The sequence below is a fragment of the Rhizophagus irregularis genome, chromosome 17 (genome assembly GCF_026210795.1).
Source record: "Rhizophagus irregularis chromosome 17, complete sequence".
Taxonomy (NCBI): Eukaryota; Fungi; Glomeromycota; class Glomeromycetes; order Glomerales; family Glomeraceae; genus Rhizophagus; species Rhizophagus irregularis.
The window spans coordinates 3,728,936-3,753,809 of NC_089445.1; the positions used below are offsets into that span (position 1 = coordinate 3,728,936).

At 26.4% G+C, this 24,874-nt stretch overlaps 7 protein-coding genes across 7 annotated transcripts; 2 read left to right on the forward strand and 5 right to left on the reverse strand.

Moving 5' to 3' along the window:
* Positions 1-6,962: 6,962 nt before the first annotated feature.
* Positions 6,963-8,513, forward strand: OCT59_009503 (uncharacterized protein; the record flags this gene model as incomplete). The annotated part of the gene is made up of 1 exon (XM_025327937.1): positions 6,963-8,513. The coding sequence occupies one exon, from the start codon at positions 6,963-6,965 to the stop codon at positions 8,511-8,513; it is 1,551 nt and encodes a 516-aa protein (XP_025168859.1).
* Positions 8,514-8,983: 470 nt separating this feature from the next.
* Positions 8,984-9,340, reverse strand: OCT59_009504 (uncharacterized protein; the record flags this gene model as incomplete). The annotated part of the gene is made up of 1 exon (XM_066133616.1): positions 8,984-9,340. One exon carries the CDS (start codon positions 9,338-9,340, stop codon positions 8,984-8,986), a length of 357 nt encoding a protein of 118 aa, XP_066000040.1.
* Positions 9,341-14,173: 4,833 nt separating this feature from the next.
* On the reverse strand, positions 14,174-14,773 carry OCT59_009505 (uncharacterized protein; the record flags this gene model as incomplete). The annotated part of the gene is made up of 1 exon (XM_066133617.1): positions 14,174-14,773. The coding sequence occupies one exon, from the start codon at positions 14,771-14,773 to the stop codon at positions 14,174-14,176; it is 600 nt and encodes a 199-aa protein (XP_066000041.1).
* A 33-nt stretch (positions 14,774-14,806) lies between these two features.
* OCT59_009506 (uncharacterized protein) lies at positions 14,807-15,082 on the reverse strand (the record flags this gene model as incomplete). Its single annotated transcript, XM_066133618.1, has 1 exon — positions 14,807-15,082. One exon carries the CDS (start codon positions 15,080-15,082, stop codon positions 14,807-14,809), a length of 276 nt encoding a protein of 91 aa, XP_066000042.1.
* A 51-nt stretch (positions 15,083-15,133) lies between these two features.
* Positions 15,134-15,643, reverse strand: OCT59_009507 (uncharacterized protein; the record flags this gene model as incomplete). Its single annotated transcript, XM_066133619.1, has 2 exons — positions 15,134-15,246; positions 15,472-15,643. 2 exons carry the CDS (start codon positions 15,641-15,643, stop codon positions 15,134-15,136), a joined length of 285 nt encoding a protein of 94 aa, XP_066000043.1.
* Positions 15,644-17,979: 2,336 nt separating this feature from the next.
* On the reverse strand, positions 17,980-18,572 carry OCT59_009508 (uncharacterized protein; the record flags this gene model as incomplete). The annotated part of the gene is made up of 4 exons (XM_066133620.1): positions 17,980-18,015; positions 18,101-18,138; positions 18,217-18,353; positions 18,424-18,572. 4 exons carry the CDS (start codon positions 18,570-18,572, stop codon positions 17,980-17,982), a joined length of 360 nt encoding a protein of 119 aa, XP_066000044.1.
* Positions 18,573-23,020: 4,448 nt separating this feature from the next.
* On the forward strand, positions 23,021-23,314 carry OCT59_009509 (uncharacterized protein; the record flags this gene model as incomplete). Its single annotated transcript, XM_066133621.1, has 1 exon — positions 23,021-23,314. The coding sequence occupies one exon, from the start codon at positions 23,021-23,023 to the stop codon at positions 23,312-23,314; it is 294 nt and encodes a 97-aa protein (XP_066000045.1).
* Positions 23,315-24,874: the final 1,560 nt, after the last annotated feature.

A 24,874-nucleotide genomic window follows, 5' to 3' on the forward strand; every position in this document is an offset into this window, starting at 1 on the left:
TTTCAGGATTTTTATTAAAATATCAAAAAAAAAAATGGTGCAAAACATTTTTTTTGAAATACAGTCAACTCTCTTTATAGTCACACATTTGGGACAGTCCATATTTGGTGATTATAAAGAGATGTGACTATATAAAAAATTTCTTATATTTGTATATCATAATTCCTGCCAAAAATTAACATAATTTTAGCTAGAATTATACTTAAAACTTTATTGTATCATAACTTCGCCAATATTAATCGTAGAGAGATGATCTTACCGCCATTCGATTCGTCTTGATGAGACGGTTCTAATGGTATAAAATACGTCGAAATCCAATCACTAGATTAATTTCCAAAATTAAAAAAATATTAATGGTTTTTGTGTAATAACTCTGCCAATATTAATCGTAGAGAGATGATCTTACCGCCATTCGATTCGTCTTGATGAGACGGTTCTAATGGTATAAGATACATCGAAATCCAATCACTAGATCAATTTCCGAAATTAAAAAATATTAAATTGGTTTTAAGTAATAACTCCGTCAATATTGATCACAGAGAGATGAGTTTACCACCATTCGATTCGTCTCGATGAGGCGATTCCAACGAGCTATAAATCGTCTTTTTACAATCACTAGGTACTGAGAAATCTTAAATGGCGCAGTAAACGTAAATCAAGAAATATTATAATGCCGATGTTCAACATTTTGTTGAATAACTCGTCAGCCAGTGATCGGAAAAGGATAAAACTACCACAATTCGATTCGTCTCAGTGAGACGATTCTAACAAGCTATGATACATCTTTGTACGATTATTAGATGCCAAGTTATTTAATATATTCTTTATATAACTGTGATTATAAACGGTTCTTTTTAATATAAGATTTTTGAGGATAGGTGTGATAGTGACTATAGATAGATTGTGACTATATAGGATAAATTTTAATAATAAAGTGTTTTGAACATTCAACTGGTGTGACTATATAGTAGAATGTGACTATAACGGGAGTGACTATAGAGGGAGTTGACTGTATTGCGATTCAGTTTTTTATATTAAAATCATATAAAAAGGTGAATCGCAATACTGCAACTAACTTTTTAAATATAAAATTAATATAAAAAAAGTGAATTCTGATACCACAATTCACTTTTTATATATAAAATTGATATAAAAAAGTGAATTCCAATACCGCAATTCACCTTTTATATATAAAATTGATATAAAAAAGTAAATTCCGATACTGCAATTTTCTTTTATATATAAAATTGATATAAAAAAGTAAATTCTGATATCGCAACTCATTTTTATTATATAAAATCAATATAAAATAGTGAATCCCAATGTTGCAACTCACTTTTATTATCATATAAAATCAATATAAAAAGTGAATTATAATACCATAATTCACTTATTATATAAAATCATAGTTTCAGGTCAACAGGTCATTCGGGTTATATTGATATTACACCTGAACGGATGCTGAATTGCAATTGCTAAACCTAACCTGATAAATTCAGGTCAACCTGTCAGGTTACCTGAATTTGGTCAACTTATTCAGAACTTTAGTTAATAGTAATATAAAGTAATAAAAATTTTTACTTCAAAAAAAAAATTTTTTATTTTTTTGAAACAATATTGTTGTAAGGACAATGGGAAAGAGTTGAGTTTTAGTTTTTTTTATTTTTATCTTTTTACAATCACTAACTGATAAGTTATTCAACAAAATATTAAAAATTGGCATTATAATATTTCTTGATTTATGTTTACTGCGCCATTTAACATTTTACTAAATTGCTTGGCACCTAAAAAGACAATTAATAGCTTATTGAAATTACCTCATCAAGACGAATCAAATGGTAGTAAAATCGTCTCTCTAAAATCAATATTGACAGAGTTATTGCACAAAAACCATTAATATTTTTTAATTTCAAAAATTGATCTGGTGATTGGAATTCAATGTATTTTATATTATTAGAATCATCTTATCAAGATGAATCAAATGACGGTAAGATCATCCCTTTATGATTAATATTAGGGTTTTGATCTGGATCTGGTCGATCTGGATTAAAATCTGGATTTCCTTGTTTTTTGGACATCTGGGTCTTACTTTTTTGTAATGAATGAATCCGTTTTTATTAATTTGAGCCAGCACTATAAATTTGGCCAGAACTAGCAAATTTTGCAGACAGTTAATCTTTGATGTTTAATATTGATTCTGGTCAAAATTATAATTTTGATCAGAGTTAAATAAAAATGTAGTATGTAATTGATAATTACTACCTTATGTTGTAATAGTAAGGGTTGCAATCTATTACTACTTTTAAAGTTAAAGTGTTGTAATATTACAACACTTATGATTATTCAAAAATTTTCTTTTTGAAAAATAAAAATTACAAAAATAAGTTTTTATAGAATAAATATCATCATAAAAAGAAATAATTAATATATTATAATACATATTTGTATAATTAAAATTAATTACAACATTATATAATAATTACAATACTAATAGTATTATAATACTATATAATAATTATAATATTGTGTTGCAATTACAACAAACGTGTTGTATGTATGTTGTAATAGTTGCAACCTTACAACCTTCTAAAAATAATTACATATCACATCTTTAGAGTTAAAGTCAAATTTAGAATCTGGATTCAATCCGGATTCGCAAGAGAAGATCCAGATTCTATCTGAATTGCTTTAAAAAATAGAATTGAAACCCTAATTAATATTGGTAGAGTTATTAATTGTAACTAAAATTATATTAATTTTTAGCCAGAATTATGATATATTATATATAAGAAATTTTTTATATAGTTACATCTCCTTATAATTACCAAATATAGACTGTTCCAAATATGTAAATAAAGAGAGTTGACTGTATATATTAATAAACAATAGTAATTTCTGGAAAACTTTACTTTTTATTTAATTTTTAAATAGTATCTCTTGCAAAATATGTTCTATATTTTTCTTATTAAAATCTAAAAGTAAGGAATAATCAAATTAACAATATATTTAGAGGAAATATAGATTTTAATACTAAAATTGTTTGAGGTTTTTTTGTAATTTTTACACTAAATATATTGTCAGTTTCAAATATTTTATTAAGTTCTTTATTTTCATTATAAATTATATTACTTCTTTTATTACATATATTTTTAATAGAGAGTATTTAAAACTTATAAAATAATTAGAATATTATTATTATATGTTACACTTATTAAGATGTTTATTGAATTATATATTTAAATAATAAAATTAATAAAAAATAATATGACTTTTTTTTTGAAAGGTACTATATATAAAAAAAATACTATAATTCATAATATACAGTAATTGTATGTTATTGTATGGGCGTGCTTAATAATGGTATGATGTGGCACAGAGTGTCACATCAGATCATTATTAAGCATGACGCCCGTATAATAACAATATTAATATACGGATCAGAATGACCATTATTAAACTTTTTTTATACTTTATTAGTTTATTTCTTTTTCACTTTCTAAATCACCTTTATTGAATCTTTTAGTACATAAATAATGTCGAAAGAAAGAGTAATATATTTTTATGAATATTTGATTGTTATGCTAATATTAAAATATTATCTTTTTTATTTTATGCATTTTTAATAATATCTATAATCATATACTGTATTTTATAAACTTCATAATTATATAAATTTGCATTTAATAATATTAAGCATGTTATTTTTTTTTTTTTTTAACAAAATTTATTATAAAAGAAAAATATACAAAATTGAACTAATCTAGTTTAAATACAAGATCGAATAAAAACTAATAAAAAACTTGGTGACTTAAGAATATGTGTTTAAAAAAACTATCTACCATCATGCCTGCCCAAATACTTTCACATGCATAAAACATCTTACCGGTATTCATACATCCTTTGGTGACTAGCTCAAAGATATTTCTCTATAAAAAAAAATAAAACTAAAACATAAAACAATTCTAAAACCTAAAAAAATCTAGTATATCCTAAATTAATTTACATAAAACATCTAAAATTTCCGCTAAGACCTTAGATCGTGATGTTTTACAGGACTTATCTTTCTTCTGCTTTTTATGCTTCTCAGATTTTGTCTCTTGTGGTTTCTTTTTAGAATTCTTAGAATTCTTTTGACTTTTATTAGTCTGTCGACTTCCTGAAGTTCTTTTCTGATCCTTGTTGGCATTATTGCCAAATAACCTTGTTCGTTACATTGGAGGATCATGTCGATTCTAAGACAGGTGCTGTTGCTCTCAATCATATTGATTATCTAATGCTGTACGCATATCAACCCACTTTTCAAAATAACCAATAAACTTATAATCCCCTTTTGCTGTTTGTACAATTTTAAAGCTTTTCAAACCATTAATTGCAGTAAGGAATGAATGTGAGCGATGGTCTTTCCATAAGGTTGCTACTGTCATTGAATCTGGAATTTTTCGAATTGTAGCTTGAAACTTCTCACGTTGTTTTCTTTCTTTGAGTGTCCACCTTGCTGGAAACCACCGAACTGGTATCCCCCCTAAATCCGTAGTCCAAACTGGACCATCATTACCTTCAAACTGGGCTAGACAAAAGGAAATTAATTCTATCTTCAAACAAACTGTCTGGTATTTCTTTTGTTGTTTCGTTTGTAACAAGATAGTCTTTCCCACAGAGTTAACTGTTGCAGAATTTCTTCTGGTGTCAAGGAATATTGAGCATGTTATAATCGCTATATTAAGCATGACATGCAGAATATTGGTACAACGTGTACATGATGGTCCTATAGAGCCGTATATTAATTTTTAATATTAGCTTAACCAAAAATCCTAAAAAAAAAGTTAATCTGTAACTAACTGAAAAACAGTTAAAATATATAGAAGGAAATTCCAATCTTTATAAATTATTAAATTTTTAATAATTGTTTGATTTATTAATGATTTTGACTTTACTGATTTATTTCTATATTTGATTATTCTGATTTCAAACTTGGCAAACTTTAGTTTCAGGCTAATAATTATAGATTAACCATATATTAATTACATTCATAACTATATATATATATTATAGAAATATTATAAATTTTTTTTTTTAGAAGTAAATAAGATCATGTAAGCTTCATATTATAAATAAATAACTATATATAATAATTTTCAGCTGTTATTTGTTTAGAAAATTATATATTTAAGAATTATAGAACAAGAGAAAAATAATACTGTAATAGTAAAAGTGTTTGTAAATAAACAAAAAAATGTTGTATAAAACGATTATTCAGTCCAACTCATCACACATTTTTTTCCATACTAAACTAACTAAGAAAAAAATCGTAATGTATACAGATGAAGCACCAGATCGATCTTTGATAAGGTATTGAGAGTAACACAAAATTTTTGACTGAAGTTTTTGTATAAAAAAATTTTTTCCAAATATTATATTCTTTAATTACACATTCACTTGTGTTTAAGTTCGAAACTCTTATTTATTACGTTTTAAAACTTTCCAATTCGTTTAAAAACCTACAATTTTTTTTTTAATTTAAATTTTCAAGATGCCGAAATTTTGAATATTTGGAAAAATGACAAAATTAGTTTATAATCGTGCTCATTTAGTTATTAAATTATTTTAATGAAAGTGATATTATTAGTGGGTTATTAATATCATTAAAAGTAACATTAAGGTAAGCGGTTCTTTTTCGTAATTGTGTTAAAAACTTTATTAAATTCATTTTTAACTTTTACTATTGTTACTTATAGGTATAAAAAGTATTATTAAACTAGTAAATCGCGCAAATGAATCACACACTGGCATTGTAAAGTGAAGGAGGAAATGTAGAATATAGAAATATAAAATGGAACCGTAATTGTAATATGGTAATGTTCCCAAAACTGCTTCTATTGTTATTACTGTTCCTTCTTCCCTTCCTCCTCCTCCTCCTTCTTCCAAATAAAATCCAAATTGAGCTTGCTGCTTCAACAAGAATTTTAAAATAATAGCGTAACATAATATTTTTATGAAATTCGGTGAGTAATTATTTCGTTAGTTACTTTTTATTACATTAAATAAACGATATAAGTAACATTTTACATTTTTCTTTCCAATTCTCATCTAATTTTGTTATTAGATATTGGCTTAATGTTTTATAAAATTTCTTGAGAGCAATGGAATTTGTGTAATAGGATGAGAATTTGTTGAATAAAGTTTAGCACTATACTGTAATTATTTAAGGTGGGCAAATTTTCTATTTAGAATTAAGTAATATACCTTGATCGTATGTTAGTTGTAAAGAAATGGTCGTATGTACCGTAAATTAATTGCATTGTTTTTTTTTTATGTCTTGCTTAAGGAAAGAAATTCTCTAAAGATTAAACCTAAAAATAGAGATTCTATTACGAATATTAAGTAATAAATTTTAGCCACAATTCGAATTCCAAACTATTTTCTAGAAATAACCGGCATATAACCCCTTTCGTGTTTCGGACTGTTTCGTGAAACTCTTTTTGACCAACCATTAATCGTTAATCACATTCATCACATTTTTAACAATATAAATTTGTGGCTTTTCTATTTTATTCTTTTGATTATTATCATTCTGCTTTCTAACTTATTCATTCGATAAAAAAAGACGTTGTTGAAAGAGATATCGTTACACTAGCGGTATCAATCTACGAAATCTTAATGATATTTAAAAAAGTTCTAATTTTGGAAATGTTAACAAAGTCAAATAATTTTGTGTAAACCTTTTAGATTTACAAAGATAAGGAGATAATGACTTAAAAAAGGATTTTTATTGTATCCAATTACTAAAAGTAGCGTAATAAAAAATTCTCTTAAGAATTTGTAAAAAAGACAAATGGAACACATAATATTGTATAACCATGTGGGCCAGAGTTAAACTTGGCACCGAATATTTATAAATGCCGAAATGTTGCCAGTTTTTTTTTTACTGAAAAATTTTAATCTTAAAATTCATTCTTTAAAAAATGAGTTTGCAAAAATTAACATACGATTGTTTCTATATTCTTTTTAATAAACATCTTTACAATGATCGTTCAACATTATTTACCTGTTTATTTGTAACTCGATCCTGGGGTGAAATGATAACTCGTTTACTTTATGCAAATCCTTTTGAAAATCCAAAACATAAAAAAAATCATATTAGAATAATCTCAACATTAAAAAATTTCTTAAATCAAAGAGAAATGGATCAACTTTCTCGCAATGGAATTATAATCAAAAATGTACGTAAAACGTTTTATAATTATCCTAAATATTTAAAGGTATATAATCAAAAAAATATAAGAAAAGTAATTTTAAATTGGCTTGATATTAAAAAAATAGAATTAAATGATGAAACTAAGGATAATATTGTTTCATTATTTCATTATATGCTATTAAGACAATGTGAGAATATTAAACAAATGAATACTTCTTCAACTTCGTTAATTAGAAATATTTTTAATAATCGATTTATTGAGAATTATATTAAAAATTTATCAAATTTAAAATCAATTCAATTTGATTTTGTTGGAGGTGAATTAAATAATAGAATCTTCTTGGAATTTTTAAGAAAACTTTCAAATATTTGTTTAAATCTAGAATATTTACAAATTAATATAGATAAATATAATTCAAATCCCCAACCAATTAAAGAAATTTGTTCAATTATTAAAAATCAACGTAATCTTAAAAGATTTAAAATATCAAATGACGAATCTCGTACACATGCCTTTCGAACATCAAATTCTCAAAATAAATTATTAGATGATATATTCTTATCTTTATATTCAAAAAAAGATTCTCTGGTTTCATTAGATTTCGTATATATTAACTTCAAGGGAGTCTCTTTTTTTAAGAATCTTAAATGTTTGTCAAATTTAAAATATTTAAGATTTCGTAATTGTAAAAAGATAACACTAGATAATTGTGAAGAATTAAGATCTTCATCTTTTGAACTTTTGGAGTTATCAATTCAATCCTCAAAATTAAAATCTGAAGTTAAAATTATGATGATCGAATATTTGGGTGGATCATTACGTAGATTAATGATTGATAAACCTACTATTCCAATTATTGACGCATTATTAAATTATTGTTCATGTCTTGAAACATTAGATATTAAAATTAGTTCAAATGTTACATTACAAGTATTGCAAAATTTTAGTAAATTAAGTAAATTAAATATTAAAAATTTAAATATTACTAGTTCATCTGATTGTAGAGATAGTATCTTTAAAAATTTAGCACAAAATTTACCTACAAGTGTTGAAGTAGTATCAATTCGTTATCCTCGTTCTTATAATATTAAACAATTTCTAGATAATGTTCATTGTAATTTGACAACAATTAATTTACAAGATAATATTAATTATAAACCAATTTTGGATTATATTGAAAGGAGTAATAATCATTTAAAATTTTTGGGAATTGCAACATTAGAAAATAAAAGATCAAGTGCATTGAAGATGATTAAAGATAAAGGTATCAAGGTGGTGGAATTTAATAGTATTTATAGAGAAAGTGATTATGAATAGTTAAAATATTATCATTATTATTATATATATATATAATTATATATACATCATATTTTATTTCAATTGTATATAATAAGGATGGGTATTGTTAAAAATAAAGTAAACATTGGATGTTATTTTTGAATTATATTTAATATTTATTTATTGAAATTTATTATAACTTAATAAAAATACAGTCTGCCCTCGATATAACGAATTTGGTGTCCGGGCCGATCAGGCCTTCGTAATACAAAAATTCGGTAACACTATAACGAAATATTCGGTATATCATAGCGAATAATCGGTATGCCACTATAACGAATTTTCATTATATTATACCGAATATTCATTAAAAATTTATTATTATTTATTTTAAGAGATAATTATAAATAATAAATTACACGATTTTAAAATTTTTAACAACATTTTATTATACTGAATTATTTATGAAAATGTAACAAAAATTGAGCCTCTTAATTACATGAATAAATTTACTTAATTATATTAATATAACTATCAAGATTAGTCTGTTTTGCAGAAATAACCCGTTGTTTTAAAGCTTCTTTTTTTAGCTTTTTAACAAATTTCAACTCTTCTTTTTTTGTATCAAAACCGTCTTCCTGTTGCTCTAAATATAAAATCACCTTATCATAAAATTCAATAGCTTCATTATAAGTAATGGTTGGTAAAGGAATCTCCTCTACTTCCTCTTCTTGATTATTATTGGAAAGAACGGTTTTCAAAATTTCTTCATTGGATATCATTTCCGTTGTAATTTCTTCCCTATCACATTGAATAAATTCTTCAGCAGTAAAAGGTTTTTCAAAATCAAGTTTATCAATCAACATTTGAATCTCTTCCAATTCCTTAATATGTGTAAGATAAATTTAAGTATCGGCATGGTCATTGGAGTCATGGTCATCATGGACATGATCATCATGCTCACGATCATCATTTCTAACTTCGTCTCCATCATTATCTTTAGGCAGGATATCCGCTTTTAGCCAACAGTTTTCAATGGTAGTTTTTGTAACACTATCCCATGCACGTGCAATATATTTGATGCATTTTTTAATATTAATTTTAACGGGTTCAGTGCCATATTCATTAAAATTATCATATGATTTGACTTGATTGTGTAAATATAGCTTTCGATATTGTGCCTAAAATAAACAACGAATTTTTAAAATTTCAAGTATAAAACATTACTACATTCTGAATTGAATGTTCATTAATTGAAGCTTACCTTGAAGCTATTTATAATACCTTGATCACATGGTTGGAGGTGTGCAGTAGTGTTTGGAGGAAGAAATTCAAGCGTGATATTTGTAAGGCGTGTGGTTTCAAATAGAGCATGAGTTAGAGCATTGTCGACTAAAAGAAGAATATTTTGACCTTGTGTTCTCATTCGAGCATCAAGTTTTTTAAGATATTGGTTCCAGATCGAAACTTGCATCCAACTTTTTGGATTCCAGTGATAATCTACTGGAAGAGTTTTCTTATTGATGTTTTTGAGGGCTCGAGGGTTTTCATATTTGTGTATGAATAATGGACATAATTTTTCACTCCCAGTTGCATTGCAAGTAAGCAAAACAGTTACACGATCTTTTAACTGTTTTGTTCCAGAAATTGGGGCATTAGAAATTGTACGACTAGGTCGCATTTTTCAAAAAAAACCTGTCTCATCACAATTAAAGATGTCTTCAGGGCATAATTCTTTAAAACTTTACGAATTTCTTCACGCATTGTATCAAGTTCTTGAATAGGTGCACTTGCTGCTTCTTCATGCATGTTGTATTGCCTAAGATTGTGCCGCTTTTTGAAATTGTCAACCCAACCATTTGACCCTTTGAATTTATCTTTTCTACACAAAAAAGCAAGCTCTAAGGCTTTGCTTGAAAGAATATCATCATTGATGATAAGACTGACTTGAAGTGCACTTTCTACCCAAAGAGTTAAAGTCTCTTTAATGATAGGAAAAGGAATCTTTTTTTCGCGTCGTAATCCAGCTTGATGTGAATCAAGATCTACAACAAGCCAACGGTCTTTTTCCTTTAAAATATCACTGATCATTCCTTCACTAACCTCATATTCGTTGGCTAGTTCTTTTTGTTTTAAGGAGGGAGTAGAAATTTTTTTCAAACAAATTTCTTTTTTTTGTGCTGCTGTAAGAGATTTACGTTTTCTGGGGATTCCATTAAGTTGTTTATTACCAGGTTTTACAGATTTGGCTTTTAGCATTTTTAAAAAATATCCAGAGTAACAATGAAGTGTAAAATAAAATATGAAGTATGAAAGTATCCATTATAAATTAATTTTATGATGTGTGGTTACTACATTGAGAAATATTTCATGATAAATAGTCCTTTATAGTAAGATTCATTTCGCAAAAATTCTTCAGTATATTCATAAAAATTCAAAAAATTCGTTATAAAAAATAATTCTTCGGTATATTCATAAAAAAATCAGAAAAAATCCGTTATAAAAAAAATCTGTTATAAAAAGGATCATTTTATATAAGCATGTTCACACACTTTATTTCGTTAAACGTTGTATGAAATTTAATTAGTAAAGTTCGGTTTGACAAGGTTTTTTTCATATGTCAAAATCTGTACCACGCTAAAGATCCGCTATATCGTGTTATTCGTTATATCAAAATTCACTATAAAAAGGGCAGACTGTATATATAAACAATAAATTTAATAATAGTATATTTATTATCTTTTTATATATCTTATGCAATATTATTGTTTAATAGTTAAAAAATTTGTTATATATGCTTTAATAAACTTTAATACATTCCATTTAAAATCAAAAAATAATACACATAAATGCATTTCTAAAAATTTTTAATTATAGTTTTATAAATTATTCTTATTCTTTAAAAATTTTATTGAATCTATAAGTACATACAAGAATCTTTATCATATGGGCCAATCCTTGGAATCTAATTTTTTTACACAAAAATAATTTTATTAAAGCAAATATAAATTATCATTTATATAAGAATAATAAATTTATACCAGATAATGCAAAAAAAACTAATTAATTATATAATTTTTAATTTTTTTTTAATATAAGATATCATTAAAATTTAAAAGATCAAATATAACTCTCATGACAAAATCATTGATAATTCTTCGTAGAAATAAGCTATACAAATAAATTTACATTCATTTGAAAGAGAAAATCGAGATCTATCTAATGAATCTAAAATCAAGTGAATTGAATCACTAGTTGTTCAGTAATCACGTTCAGTATATTATTGAATTTTATCTAAATTTGATCATTAATTACTTCACATATAGTGATTAAATTTGAATGATCTTTGCTCCCTAAGGTGATGCCAACTTTTATCTTTAAAATAAATTAAAATAATTCGTTTAATATATGTAGATGTTTAGGAATCATCAATTATATTATTAATATAAAATTTTATAAGTTTGATAAAATCTGATATAAAAATTTTATTAAATACCTGTAGATGCAAGCTACACGAATGAAATTATATTCATTTGAAAGAGAAAATTGAGGTCTATCTAATAAGCCTAAAATTGAATGAATTGAATCACTGGATTGTGAATAATTACGTCTAATATATTTATTTTTAATTTTTAAATTTGATTTGACTTTGATCGTTAATTACGCCTCATCCAGTGATCCAATTTTCCTGATCTTTGATTCTTACGATAGAGCAAATTCTCAGCTTTCAAATGAATGTAAAATGATGACGTTAGCATATCTCCAGGAATAATAATGCACGATTTTGTCACTTGCATAAAGTCCGATCTGAAAATTTTATTTCTTACCAAAAAATGCTTTCATAAGAGAATCCCAAATTCTTTTACTTTATTTAAAAGATTTTATTTGCCATTTAAGGATTTTAGTAGAATAAATCTAATAAAATAATTTTAAAAGATAAAAAACAAATATATAATTAGTTATTTTGAAAAAAAAGAATATCTTATTATTCATTTTACAACTATTTTACATCATAATTATTTTTTATTTGCATGTATTTTTTACAAAGAAAAAACAATAAATTAAAGCTAAAAATTATGAAAAAATATGTCTTATCTATGTATATAAAATATTAAGTTTTTTCTTTTACTTACCACTTAAAAATAACTGCTATATTTGCTTATAAACTTTTTTGTCATATTTAATAAAAGTGAATAGAAAAATGATGGAAAAGTGATGGGAGTGATGGGGAAAAAGAAGTGGTTATTACCGTTATTTTTGAATATTGATTAAAAAAATTTTTTTTATTTTTTATTAAATCTGAGTTACGTAAATATGTAACACATATTTAATTTAGATTTGTGTAATGTTAATCTTACTAAAATATTAAATTTTTATAAAAATCTTAATTTAGACTAATTCCAAAAATCGGCACATATGTGAAATCTGAAATATAATTCCGGCTGAAATTAACATATTTCACTTAAATATGTAATTTCAGCTGAAAATTATAATTCAGCCAAAACGGAATGCAGATCTTTCCTTTTTTGGCGATAGCCATTCCACAAAAATTGATTTTAGTGTGAACGACACTGGAATTTTGTGTAACATCACTTTTCTTTTTAGGATATTTGTTAATTTCTGCTAAAATTAAGTGCATAATTCTGGTCAAAATTACATACGTAATTTCAGAATTACGGCATTATGGATTAGTTATGGCATTAAGACCTAATTACAGTATTATGACCTAATTATGGCATTACAACCTAATTACAGCATTACAACTTTTACTTTTTAATGTAGATAAGTTGCAACCTATTATATATGACACTGTATCTTAATATTACAGTTATGGCTAGCATCTTTATACGCCATTTTGTATTAAGTGATTGTCTGTTACTTAAAAGCTAAAACACAAATAAACGAATTAATGTGTTTGCTGATTGCTTGTAATAATATCAGAGAAGGCATTTACCTATTGTATTCGATTATTACTAAGTCTGCAACTGTTGGTAACTCTTTTGGAATTAATACTCTTGAGCAAACTTGATTCCATGTCTTTTCAAAATATTTGATATATTTTGTTTTGAGTTCACCGCAATACATAATCGATGATAAATACCTGTAGTAGTCAAATGTGTAATATTGCATAAAAAATACGTGCAATATCATATTAATGTCTTTTGCATAGGATAAAGTTAGGTTGATTTTCAATTTTTCAATTGCTTCTAATTGTAGCTTATGAAAATCAGCACCAAGGCTATAAACTCCACTATAGCTAGGGATTCTCCATCTAAGAGCATTTTAATATTCACCTTCAATTTGTCAAATCTTAGATTTTTGAGTATTGAAGATAGGCCTTAGACTTTTGTTATAAAGAGAAGAAATGACAACATCTTTCTCATCATTATCACTCCAGCAATACGATTAGGAGCAGATATGTTGTGTCCATCCTGCATTATCCATTATAAAAAAGAAAACGAGATTAGAGTGTTATCAGAAGATGACACAAATGACATTTCTAATGCTTACATCATTCTCAGAAATATTATTTATGGCAATATTATCAGTGATATGGTGCGTAACATCTAAAGTCATCAACAGTCCAAAATTTCAAAATGACGATTGTCACGTGATTTATCATGTGCAACAATTTTTATTGGATAAGAATAGCTGAATTTTGTTACATCGTTATATAAAAAAAATTATTAAAAACAAATTTAATCATTTGTAAATTTATTTAACTCTTCCAAAACACATTCTGGAATTCTTCTGTGAGATTTATATTTTTTTATAGCATACTCCACCAATTTTCTATCAATATCTTTTCTACAAAGGTCCATATAACACCAAAATTTTCTTGAGAACTTTCTAATAGTTGTTAAGTTTACCGAATTAAGACTTTCATAAACAATTTTTTGTAACCCCTTCCACAAATAATCACAATTTTCACATGAATATCTTTTAGCAACACCCCAATACCTCTCAATAAAGTTTAATTTGCAGTGAAATTTAGGGGAAAAAATGCATTTATGGCCTGCATTTTCAATTAATTCCTTAATAGCGCCTTTTTGAGCAATAAAATTTGGTTCCAAAGATATTATTACTTGACGTGCACAACAGGTAGTTCTTGAAATGTCTTGAATCTTTTCTTTACATTCTTTGCAGTCTAATATTAATCCTCCAGGTGGCCATTTTTCATACTCTATTAATACTTGTTTAATTCCCTTAGGTTTACCACGAAGTTTTTCATCATGATATGTTATTAGAAACACCATTGTTTGTAACTGATTATTTGGCCCAAAGTAAGTATTCCGCATAACTGGTTGTTTACTGCTTGAGTTTAGGTTCATTCAGCTTGCAACTAAAGCATCTTTGCTAAAAGCAGCATGATTGGAACTATTATCAAAAGCAAATACAGCTATGCAGTCTGGATATAAAGCTTCAAAAATAGAGATTGCTTTACATTCAATTTGTTCAAGAAGATGTTCTGCTGTCCAATAACCCTCTTGATTTATGCCAGGTTTTAAAAAATATCGTGCTTTTTCAGGTATATATGGATGCTTTTCTATATCAGCTTGTTTCAAATGTAGGCGTCCATTAATCTCAGTTAGAAATTCACTTACCATTATAGATCTCCTGTTTCCTTTTTTTTGAAGTGGCATCTCACCATTTTTAGTCTATAATCCATGTTTCCCATCATTTGAATAAAAAATGCATTCATCATGAACCACAAGAACTCTTTCTTTTTCTCCTTCAGGTAAGTTAAGGTATATCTGATCCATAAATTCACCTTCATATTTGAACATGTATTTCTCATGATTAAATATATATATTTTCTAGAAATTCTTTTCGATATTGTAAAACGTCTTTTTTTTCATGTTCATCATAGTAGATTCCACGATGGTATTGTTGAAATGAGTAACCAAGAACCTTAAGCCTTTTATTTTTATATAACCAACAAATTTATTAATATTAATTAATATAATACTTGCATATTTAATTTTAGAATACTTACATCTTGTTGCAGTCATTATAGTAATAGATTTTTCTCTAGCAATTCTAATAGCAGGAAATAATTCATTTTCAACAAATTTTTTAAATGTAGTTGGTGTAGTATTGAAGTTTTGTTTTCGAATCCAAATATGAATTCTTTCTGCAACATCTTCATCATCAATTACTCTAATCATTTTTTGATGTTTCCTGTGTCTAGATTCTGAAAGTTTATTATTAAGTAACCAGTACTTTGTAAAGTTTTAAATTTTTCATGCTTTTTATACATCACCATTAATATAAATTTTTTGAACAACCTTTAAACTAATATCCACCTTTTCACGTCCATTATTATTATTTAATAAGGTAAGATATTCAAATATTACTCTTTTATAATTGTATTCAATAACTGTTAATTGATTATGTTGTTTTTTTAACTGTTCTTTTAAATCTTTTATTTTTTCAGTTATTTGGTAATTACGTGAACAAACAACTTCACTTTCTAAGTCACTTAAATTCGTATCACTTAAAATATCATTTAATGTATCTTAATTAAACAATTGTAAATCGGTAGCTTGGGTATCACTGTTATTAAAAAAATTTGTAATTTTTTTTGTGCCAGCTGCTGCTTTAGTTAATGAACCACTTGGACCATATTTATCATAATATGTTGACTTTGGTGTTTTACCTATCTTATATGGTTCTCATTTTATTTTTTCTAAATGATTGTCATCTTTCCATATCAAGCCAAAATTTTTTATTCTTTGATAAATCTTAAGTTCAGCTTCCATATTCTCCAGATCATCCCATTCACTATCATTATCATCACCTCAATCTTCATCTTCATCAAAGAATTCTTCAACCAACGCATCACCACTGTTATTATCAATTAATTGCTGGCTATTCTTATTTGCTTTTTTATCAAATTTACTATCTATGGTGCGTATTTGCTCCTTTAATTTTCTTTTCTATTTGAAAAGAAGCGGCATTTGCAATTTTTCATTGTTAAAAAAAAAAAAAAATTTTAACAATATTTTATAGTGATTGATTATTGTCACGTGATTATAATCTCGCATTTTTATTGGTCGATTTGTAGATTTACCCCTGTAAATACCCCTGCAAAATTAGTCTGAATTTGGCCAACTAATATTAATGTACCATATTTTTAAATGCTAATAACTTCATAAATAATTAAGTTAATTGAAAATGTAAGCCGATTTTCTGAAAGAGCACAGCATAAATTATATAAAAATCGGTTTAATTATTTAATAATATGCAAATTAAAAATTAGATACATTTTAAATATATGCTAAATTTTTGATAACTTTAGGTATTACGTACCATATGACTCTACGATTAGATATGGGAACAGTTCGTTCAGTTCCATTTTTATTCACCGTCGGTTACATATAAGTTCCCATTAAGAAAAATATGAGCTATATGTGTCAAATTAAAGACATCATATATTGATTATGAATTAAAAAAATTTTGATTGGTTACCAATCAATAGTTGATTCATGATCATCATAATTTTGATATTGATCATATTTTGAACCAGTTTTTAGAACTGGTTCGGAACCAGTTCAGTTCAATTTTTAAAAGTTACTTCACTAAAAATGGCCAATTTTTTGAAATATTTTTATGACCTAGATACAATAGCTTTCAAAACAATTGTGCAATTATTTTGTAAAATTTTTAAAATATATCAAGATATATTTAAGGTATTTTTGAGATTAAAATATTACTAAAATAATATCAAAGTTAATTATATTATAATAATAAAATAATAAAAATATTAAAAAATTATTGTGATATTATTTTGAGTTATTTTTATAAATCTAGATACAATATAATTACAAAATAATAGCAAAAATATAATAAAAATATTTTGATGTATTAAATGTATTTTTGTAGTATTTTAAAATTATTACAAAATCATTTCAAAAAATTGGCCATTTTTAGTAAAGTATTAAAAATTGTTTTAACTTATAAATTTTCTTTTTTTTATTTATTGTAAAAATATTAGTGTTTCTCTATTTCCCAATAAGATTTTTGGCTTATATAAGTTCAAAACTCACAAGATTTTGATCAGTTCTAAAAACTGCTCAAAATTACGTAATCAAATTGACCCCATTCCTATTCACGATAGGACAATCTTAAATAATATGAACCAAATTAACTATTATTTTGAAGACTGATGTTAACAATTTATGCTAACCTTATATTTAGTAGAACTTTCTCCTGTCTGTGTAATGAAAGGATTATGGTCATCTTTGTATATTATGCCTATATTAAAATTACTGTAGTCGCTTGGCTTTAAAAGGAATACAGATTAGAAATGTATTGCTTTACAATATAATACAGAACGTAAAACAAAATTGATCAGTCAGGAACTGAGCTACGCTCAAAATCCTGAAAGAATTTCTTGTAGAATTCAAGTCAAGAAATTTACTGAAAAAAGAGATGAATCAGTTTTCTTCTCCTTAGCTGAACTAGATGATTTGTCATCTACTCTTCTCTGTCATTCTGAAGTTCATCCTTTATCAACTTCAATAGTAGTAGTTTTAATCTACACCAGAATTATTTTCGTTTATGATCAAATTTAGGGAAGAGTCTGGTTTCAAATTATTGGCTAAGAAATAAAGGAAACTTACGGGCTTTTGTTTTTTTTCTTCTCTCATTTCTTCAATGCCTGATTGTTTACGATTTTTATAAAATCTTTTATTCTCTCAAATAATATTGGAAGATCTACCAATTTGTATTTCGTTACAGGTCAGATCACAAGATAAAAATACATTTTCAGCATTTATCTCTTTATTATCCGCCATGTTATGATGTTTTGATCTAGGCAAAGATTTCAGCCAAAAGTTATCACTTATCAAGGCGTCCCATCTTTTTAGAATTAACCTTATATGAAAAAATATATAAGTTAATATATCATGGCAATCAAAAACTAAAAAACAAGAGGACTAGTCACAAGCTGACTACAGCAAAAGCGAAGTCCATAACCATGCAAAAATGAAGTTCTATGGGTAGCTGTAGCCAATGGCAAAAGCGAAGTCCATAACCATACAAAGATGAAGTTTTATGGGTAGCTGTAGTAGCGGAGGTGAAGTCCATAACCATGTGAAGATGAAATTCCATGGGTAGCTACTGCAAGCAAATCTGTAGTTACATAAATTATGGGAAACGCTAACCTGAAATTGTTCTTTGAGATGTATTGCATTTTTTTTCACTTCTTCTATGCCTTGTTCTTTTATCTTCTGCAACTGTGTGTTAAATCTTCTTATTACGCTCACTTTATCTAAACTGAAGTTGCTTTTTTTCCAAAACTCGTGGTACTGAACCACGTCCCAGTTATTGCGCAGAGTGTTCAAGAAATAATCAAACCCCGGTCCAGGTTCTTAAATTTCAGATAACATGTTTTATTGCGTGAAAAATTTGTTTCTGGTTATTAGACCTCTTTTTTATTTATACTCGTCGAACACATCTTATATTTCCAAATAAAGCAAGTATATCAGATATTGCAATAGTTTAAACCTGATATAGAAGGTGCGTCTGAAGTTTTCTGATTATCACATGAACATTTGATATTTGGCTAAAAATAAAATAAAATGCGTTCATGTCACGTCTCTTATACATACATTGACCTGACGAGCAAACTACAAACTGTTAAAGATTATATAACATCTCCATTATTCTGGTAACAGCAAAATAGGAAAAATATGGAATATACAGTTAAAAAGTAACAAAAAGCTAAACACCATAATAACACTAATAATTAAGATGAAAATAAAATCACTAAATTAGCCATCTCTTGCTATTCTAAGACACCAAGTTTCATTCTAGAAAATCATGGTTTACGAAATAATTCAGGATGATTTTTGTAATTCTGTAATTGTCACACCAATGCACAATGTAAATAACAGTTATACAGACATACAGTACAGTACTGGTATCAATTGGGTTGTGATGTTTTATGCTGTGAACCGTATAAAATTTTTTGGCCTGATTTAGTGAAACTAAGCTATGCTCACCGATATTAAAATTATTCTTGGCTGACTTTATGTAGTTCCTACCAAAACGCAGAGTTTACAGGATGATCATTCCCATGACCGAACAGGTAGTAAGGTGATGATTTTGTCACATGGTCACGTGATGGCGGCGGTTCGCATTTATCTCAGCGACTTATACAATATAATTTTTATTCAATAACTAAAATTATAAATACCAATGGATGATAAATTGCACAACACCAAAAAAAATCTAGATTCTTTTTTTATATTATTTATACTAAATGTTGTACGTGTCAACAATGAATGATATACAATTATACATATTGGCCGATTGGAAAAATGACGTGTGATATTTTAAAAGGTTTTTTATAGCTGTGTGTAACATTTGCAAATTGGTAATGAATGATATACTGTATTATTAATTCGGGGCGTGCAAAATACGATATATTTTTTTAGGTTGTTGATTAATTAACTTGTCAAAAAGACTAAGATTTTATTAGTAACACAGGTAACACATTATAATGAATATTATAAGAGTAATTTACTTGAACCCTTTTTTTTATTTGTAACCATAATGCAATATATTAATATATATGTGTTATGGGGGATTAACAAATAACAAGCTATTCTGAGAATATACGGAAATAATTATCGTATTATGGAAAGATGAAAAGGAATAACTTTTTTTTGTGACATGGGCAAAGACAACAACCGGGAAAGATCCACAATCCACAAAAAAATTGTAAGCCAAATCGGAGTTATCATTATGTAATAAATTTTTTTTTTTTATATTGTAATATAATAATGGTAATATGGCAACATCACCTTAAAAAGGTCCGGAATTTCTAAATAATAAAACGATATTTAAATTGAGTATCAATAAATAATAACAAACTCAAATAAAATATTAATAATAAATAATCACCATATATATTAAAATTGAAGGGGAGAAGGAAGAAAAGAAGAGTAGAAAAGGTAATAAAACTTAAATCGCCCCAATTCCCCAAATAATTAGGATCTACTTTTATTATTCTTTTTCTTTGTTTCGGGCTTTTCAGCTAAACGACACGAAAGTTTATTTCAAGTTGTAAACAAATTGTAAGTCGTTCGCGAAAAATAAATAAGATTTAGAAAGAACGGTAAATACCGGATAAACAAGACCATCAAAATATATTTTTCTCCTCCTTGTGTATGTGTTTAAAAGCCGCGAAAAAAAATGATCAAATGATGATAATCCTAGCTAAATATGTTTAGCTAAAAGGAAATTCAACTTTAAAAATAATGAATGAATTAAAAAAAAAAAATGAACTCAAAATAAAATCTATTTTTATTTTTCTATTTTAATATTATCATATTTATTTGTTCACTCATTTTGTTGGTTAGTTTCAACTGCTCAATTATTTATTCTTTTTTTTTTTATTATTATCAATTATAGCGCTTCACTTAAAACTTTTTTAATGTAAGAGATTAATAACAATATTTATTTTACATTAGTAATAATTATATAGGGAACGCCGGACTTTAAAAGTCTTACGCTAATCTTACTGCGAAATAACCGGCGAATAAGGCATGAAATTACGATACAAGACTACAAGAGATTACCAACTCAGATCGATGATTAATTGGAATTCATATTGCTTTATTAAATTAAGTTATTATACATTAAATAAGCTAATATATGGACAATATTAACTTTCACAATAATATGATTAACAAAAAAAAATCTATCGACAACATTAAAAAATTGGTTCTCATAACCGTCCGACCTAGTTTCAAGAAAATTTACAGAAAAAATTGCTAATATTAATAATCAACAGGTTATTTAAAGAAAAAAAAGTTAAAATTTGGGACTACCATTTATTTTTACCTTACAAATATATAAAATTTTTAAATAAAAATACCGTCCACCGACCTCAAGATTTTAAATCCATGAAACGAGAACCAATTTTTTAAACATTGTGTCGCCTAATTTTATATATACGGTTTATAGACTTGCTTCGTTAAACTGTATACAGAATTTTATTAAAGTTTCGTTATATTAATAAATAATTTGTGTAACAAATGATTAACTTATAATGCCACATGGTAATACAATTTCTTGTATGAAAACATTAATAATCATTGCATTGAATTTTCTTTCATCTTTTTGTGAATTGACGATCTTTTTTTTTTTTGAAACTTTTTTTGAAACACTATTACTAGAGTCTAGACTCTAGAGTAAAAAATATCATCGATTGTTTACCATCCCTATAAAAAATTTTTATCCGTTATTTCTGTAAAAACTCCGTCTTTCATGGATCCATTCACAATTCCGGAAATATGAGCCTTTTACGGAAAAAGATGGAATATAAAAAACGGGCCGACATTTTTTACAGAGCTATAATGTTTAGGACATTTTTACGCTTACATTACTTATTTTTATGCATAAATCCTTTTAGATTTACATCTGTGCCATTTATCTTACGTTATACGCAAATATAAATACAAGTATCTTTTTTTTGAGCCCTATTAGAGTTCTAAAAAAAACTATTATTAACTCCTTTGCTGCAACATTTATTATTTACATGAATTATAAGTTCTCCCATTGCGTTTTTTTTTGGACCCTACTACAAGAGATTTTTTTTTAAAAAAATATTATTAACATGATCTTCAGGCATTTCTTTTTATGCTATTTTTATGTAACCTTATAAATGTACCGTAACCATTTTATGCATTAATCTCCTAGTATGTTGTCAACCTTTTTATTATACCATTTATAAATTTCTTTAAGGGTTCTAAAAAAAACTATTATCAAACTTCTTTGCATAACATTTGTTATTTACATGATCCCAACCCTTGGCCATTGCAGCTTGCAATTTTTTTTTTGGACCTACGAAAGTTTTTTTTAAAAAAAAATGGTATCGAAATAAACTCCAGAATAAGCAATTATCGGTTAATAACAAACTCTTTTTTTAATTAGAAGGGAACACAATTTTATATTTTAAAGTTGTGTTTATGTTTGCATCAAATTATAGATCATGATGTACTATTTATATATTTGAATGTAATCGAAATAAAGGATTATGCCGAACAACTTTTTTTTTTTTTAAACATGCTTGTCATAATTGTCATACCGTTTTTTGATCCTTTTAATACACCTTAATACACACCTTAATATACCGATGAAATTATGAAAACGCGAATATAAATACAGGTATTTTAAATCTTATCAACCTCCCAAGTCCCAACCTTGCAATTGATGACCTTTTAATTGTAAAAAATATTATCACTCTCTTTGGCGTTTGGCCAAAATATTTAACATCGTCCTCTATAAGATACCAATCATTGACTTGTATTTATTATTTCTCTTTTTTTGGTTTCATTTTTTCTTTTTGCTATTCCTCTCTATTAAAGTTCATGTAAAACATATATAGGCACATTCAGATTTAATTCAGTTCTCTATATTAAAGTTCATATAAAACATAAATATAGCACATTCAGATTTAATTCAGTTCTCCTTTTAAGAAGAAAAAAATCTAATTTCTTCAAGAATTTTTATAAATATATAAAATTTTTACAATGGATCATGAACAACCACCAACAAATCAAACAATAAATGCAACTCAAATGGAACGTGCTCCTTCAAAAATTCCACGCGATAACTTAAACATTTCTTGCGACTTTTCAGATACAACATCTAACAATCCATCGTCCTACACTAGTTTTGCTATTCGTAGACGCCGAAATCAACGACGGTTAAGACATGAAATTACAATTAATACGTATATATTGAATCACATAAGACGATTACCGAGACAAAACACAAACGTTCCATTTACAAATCAATTTTTTAATGGATCCACTTTCCCCTAAAAATGATCCATCGCTTATTAATTAAATAACATATCTTCGCTTACGTTTAATCGAAATCGTTATTCTAATTCCGTCCGCATTCAAACGCAAAATCTGTATATGACATATCTCAAACATCATTGGCAAATCTACTCACTTTCGAAGTTAATTTTATCGATCTAATAATCTTCATAACAAAAAATTTCGGCAAAATTTATGTATCGAACATTATTCGTTAATAATGATCACCACCAATATTTTATTATTTAAATATGTTAAATTAATACATACACAAGTATACATTTCATTCAAACAAATACTTCAAAATTTTTACTATTTTCTGAGCGAAAAATTAAGCTTATTCCATGATTTTTTTAATACTACTATTATTAATATGGATTGTTGTATAAGTATATATTATATTTTGAAACTTTTTCTTTTTTTATTTTCTCCATGAAAATACTGTATCCGACGACTACTATTAGTACGTTTTGGTTCTTAAGACTATAACAGTCACTGGACATTTCCGGAATCAGGGTCACTAATTAAATTTAATGTGACTTGTCGATTTATGATTTATTAGTAAATACTGGTTTTTTCATCACATGTAAACTTTAATTTTTATCCAATAAAATTATGCGTAAAAAAATTTTTTTTTCTTACAGACACGCCGATATAATTTTCCAAGGGTTGTTTATTAATGAGTTAGAAGAATCTCTCCTTGAAGTTGACTATTTTTTCGTTAAAATACTATAAATTTACAAATAAATAAATAGAATATTTTCACCTATAAAAGCAAATTTAACCTTCAAAACTATACTACTTTTATTTAAGATCTTGTTTTTAAAAGAAAATAATATTATTTTAGTTGGTGGCCGTCATATAAATCTGATGTGGGAAAAGGATAATAGAAAAAAAGTTGGTGAAGTTTAGAAGTTTCTGTATTAAACTAAACATTTTTTTGGTTCTGACGCTTAATGTATAATAAAGAATTCACCTTCTCAGCTTTTTATCAACAACGTATGTATAAACTTCCTCTTGTTATATTAAGTCAAATGACAAATTCTATATAATAATATATGCAAACAAATTTATATTGGTTTAAATTTACTGTTTATTAAATTTTATTAAAATCGCTATTTATAAAAAAAAATTGACCATAATTGGCACATATAAAACTTTGGTTTCAAGCGAATTGAGATGGTTTCATTTTACCACATATTCCCAAATAGTAGATGAATGTATGATAAAATTTTCAGAGTTCCCCGAAGCTTACCATATATCTGCAAATTAAGCCCAAAGCTAATTTTTGTGTTACACCGATTTTCACTATATTATTTTTACATTATATTCTAGTTATCTCGAACCAATAAATAAATAAAATTTATGGATTCGCCTAATGTGAATTAACTGCAAATGATCGACATCGTGTCCGTTTCTCAAATCACGGGATGATCGGCTAATTAGATTTCACTTCCCGCATTGCATTCTCGCTAAAGGTCCAGCACATTTCTTCATAAAACTGGAACTCTCACAATGTAAAAACATGTCATCTGTTGAGTGGACTGACGCCCAGGTTTG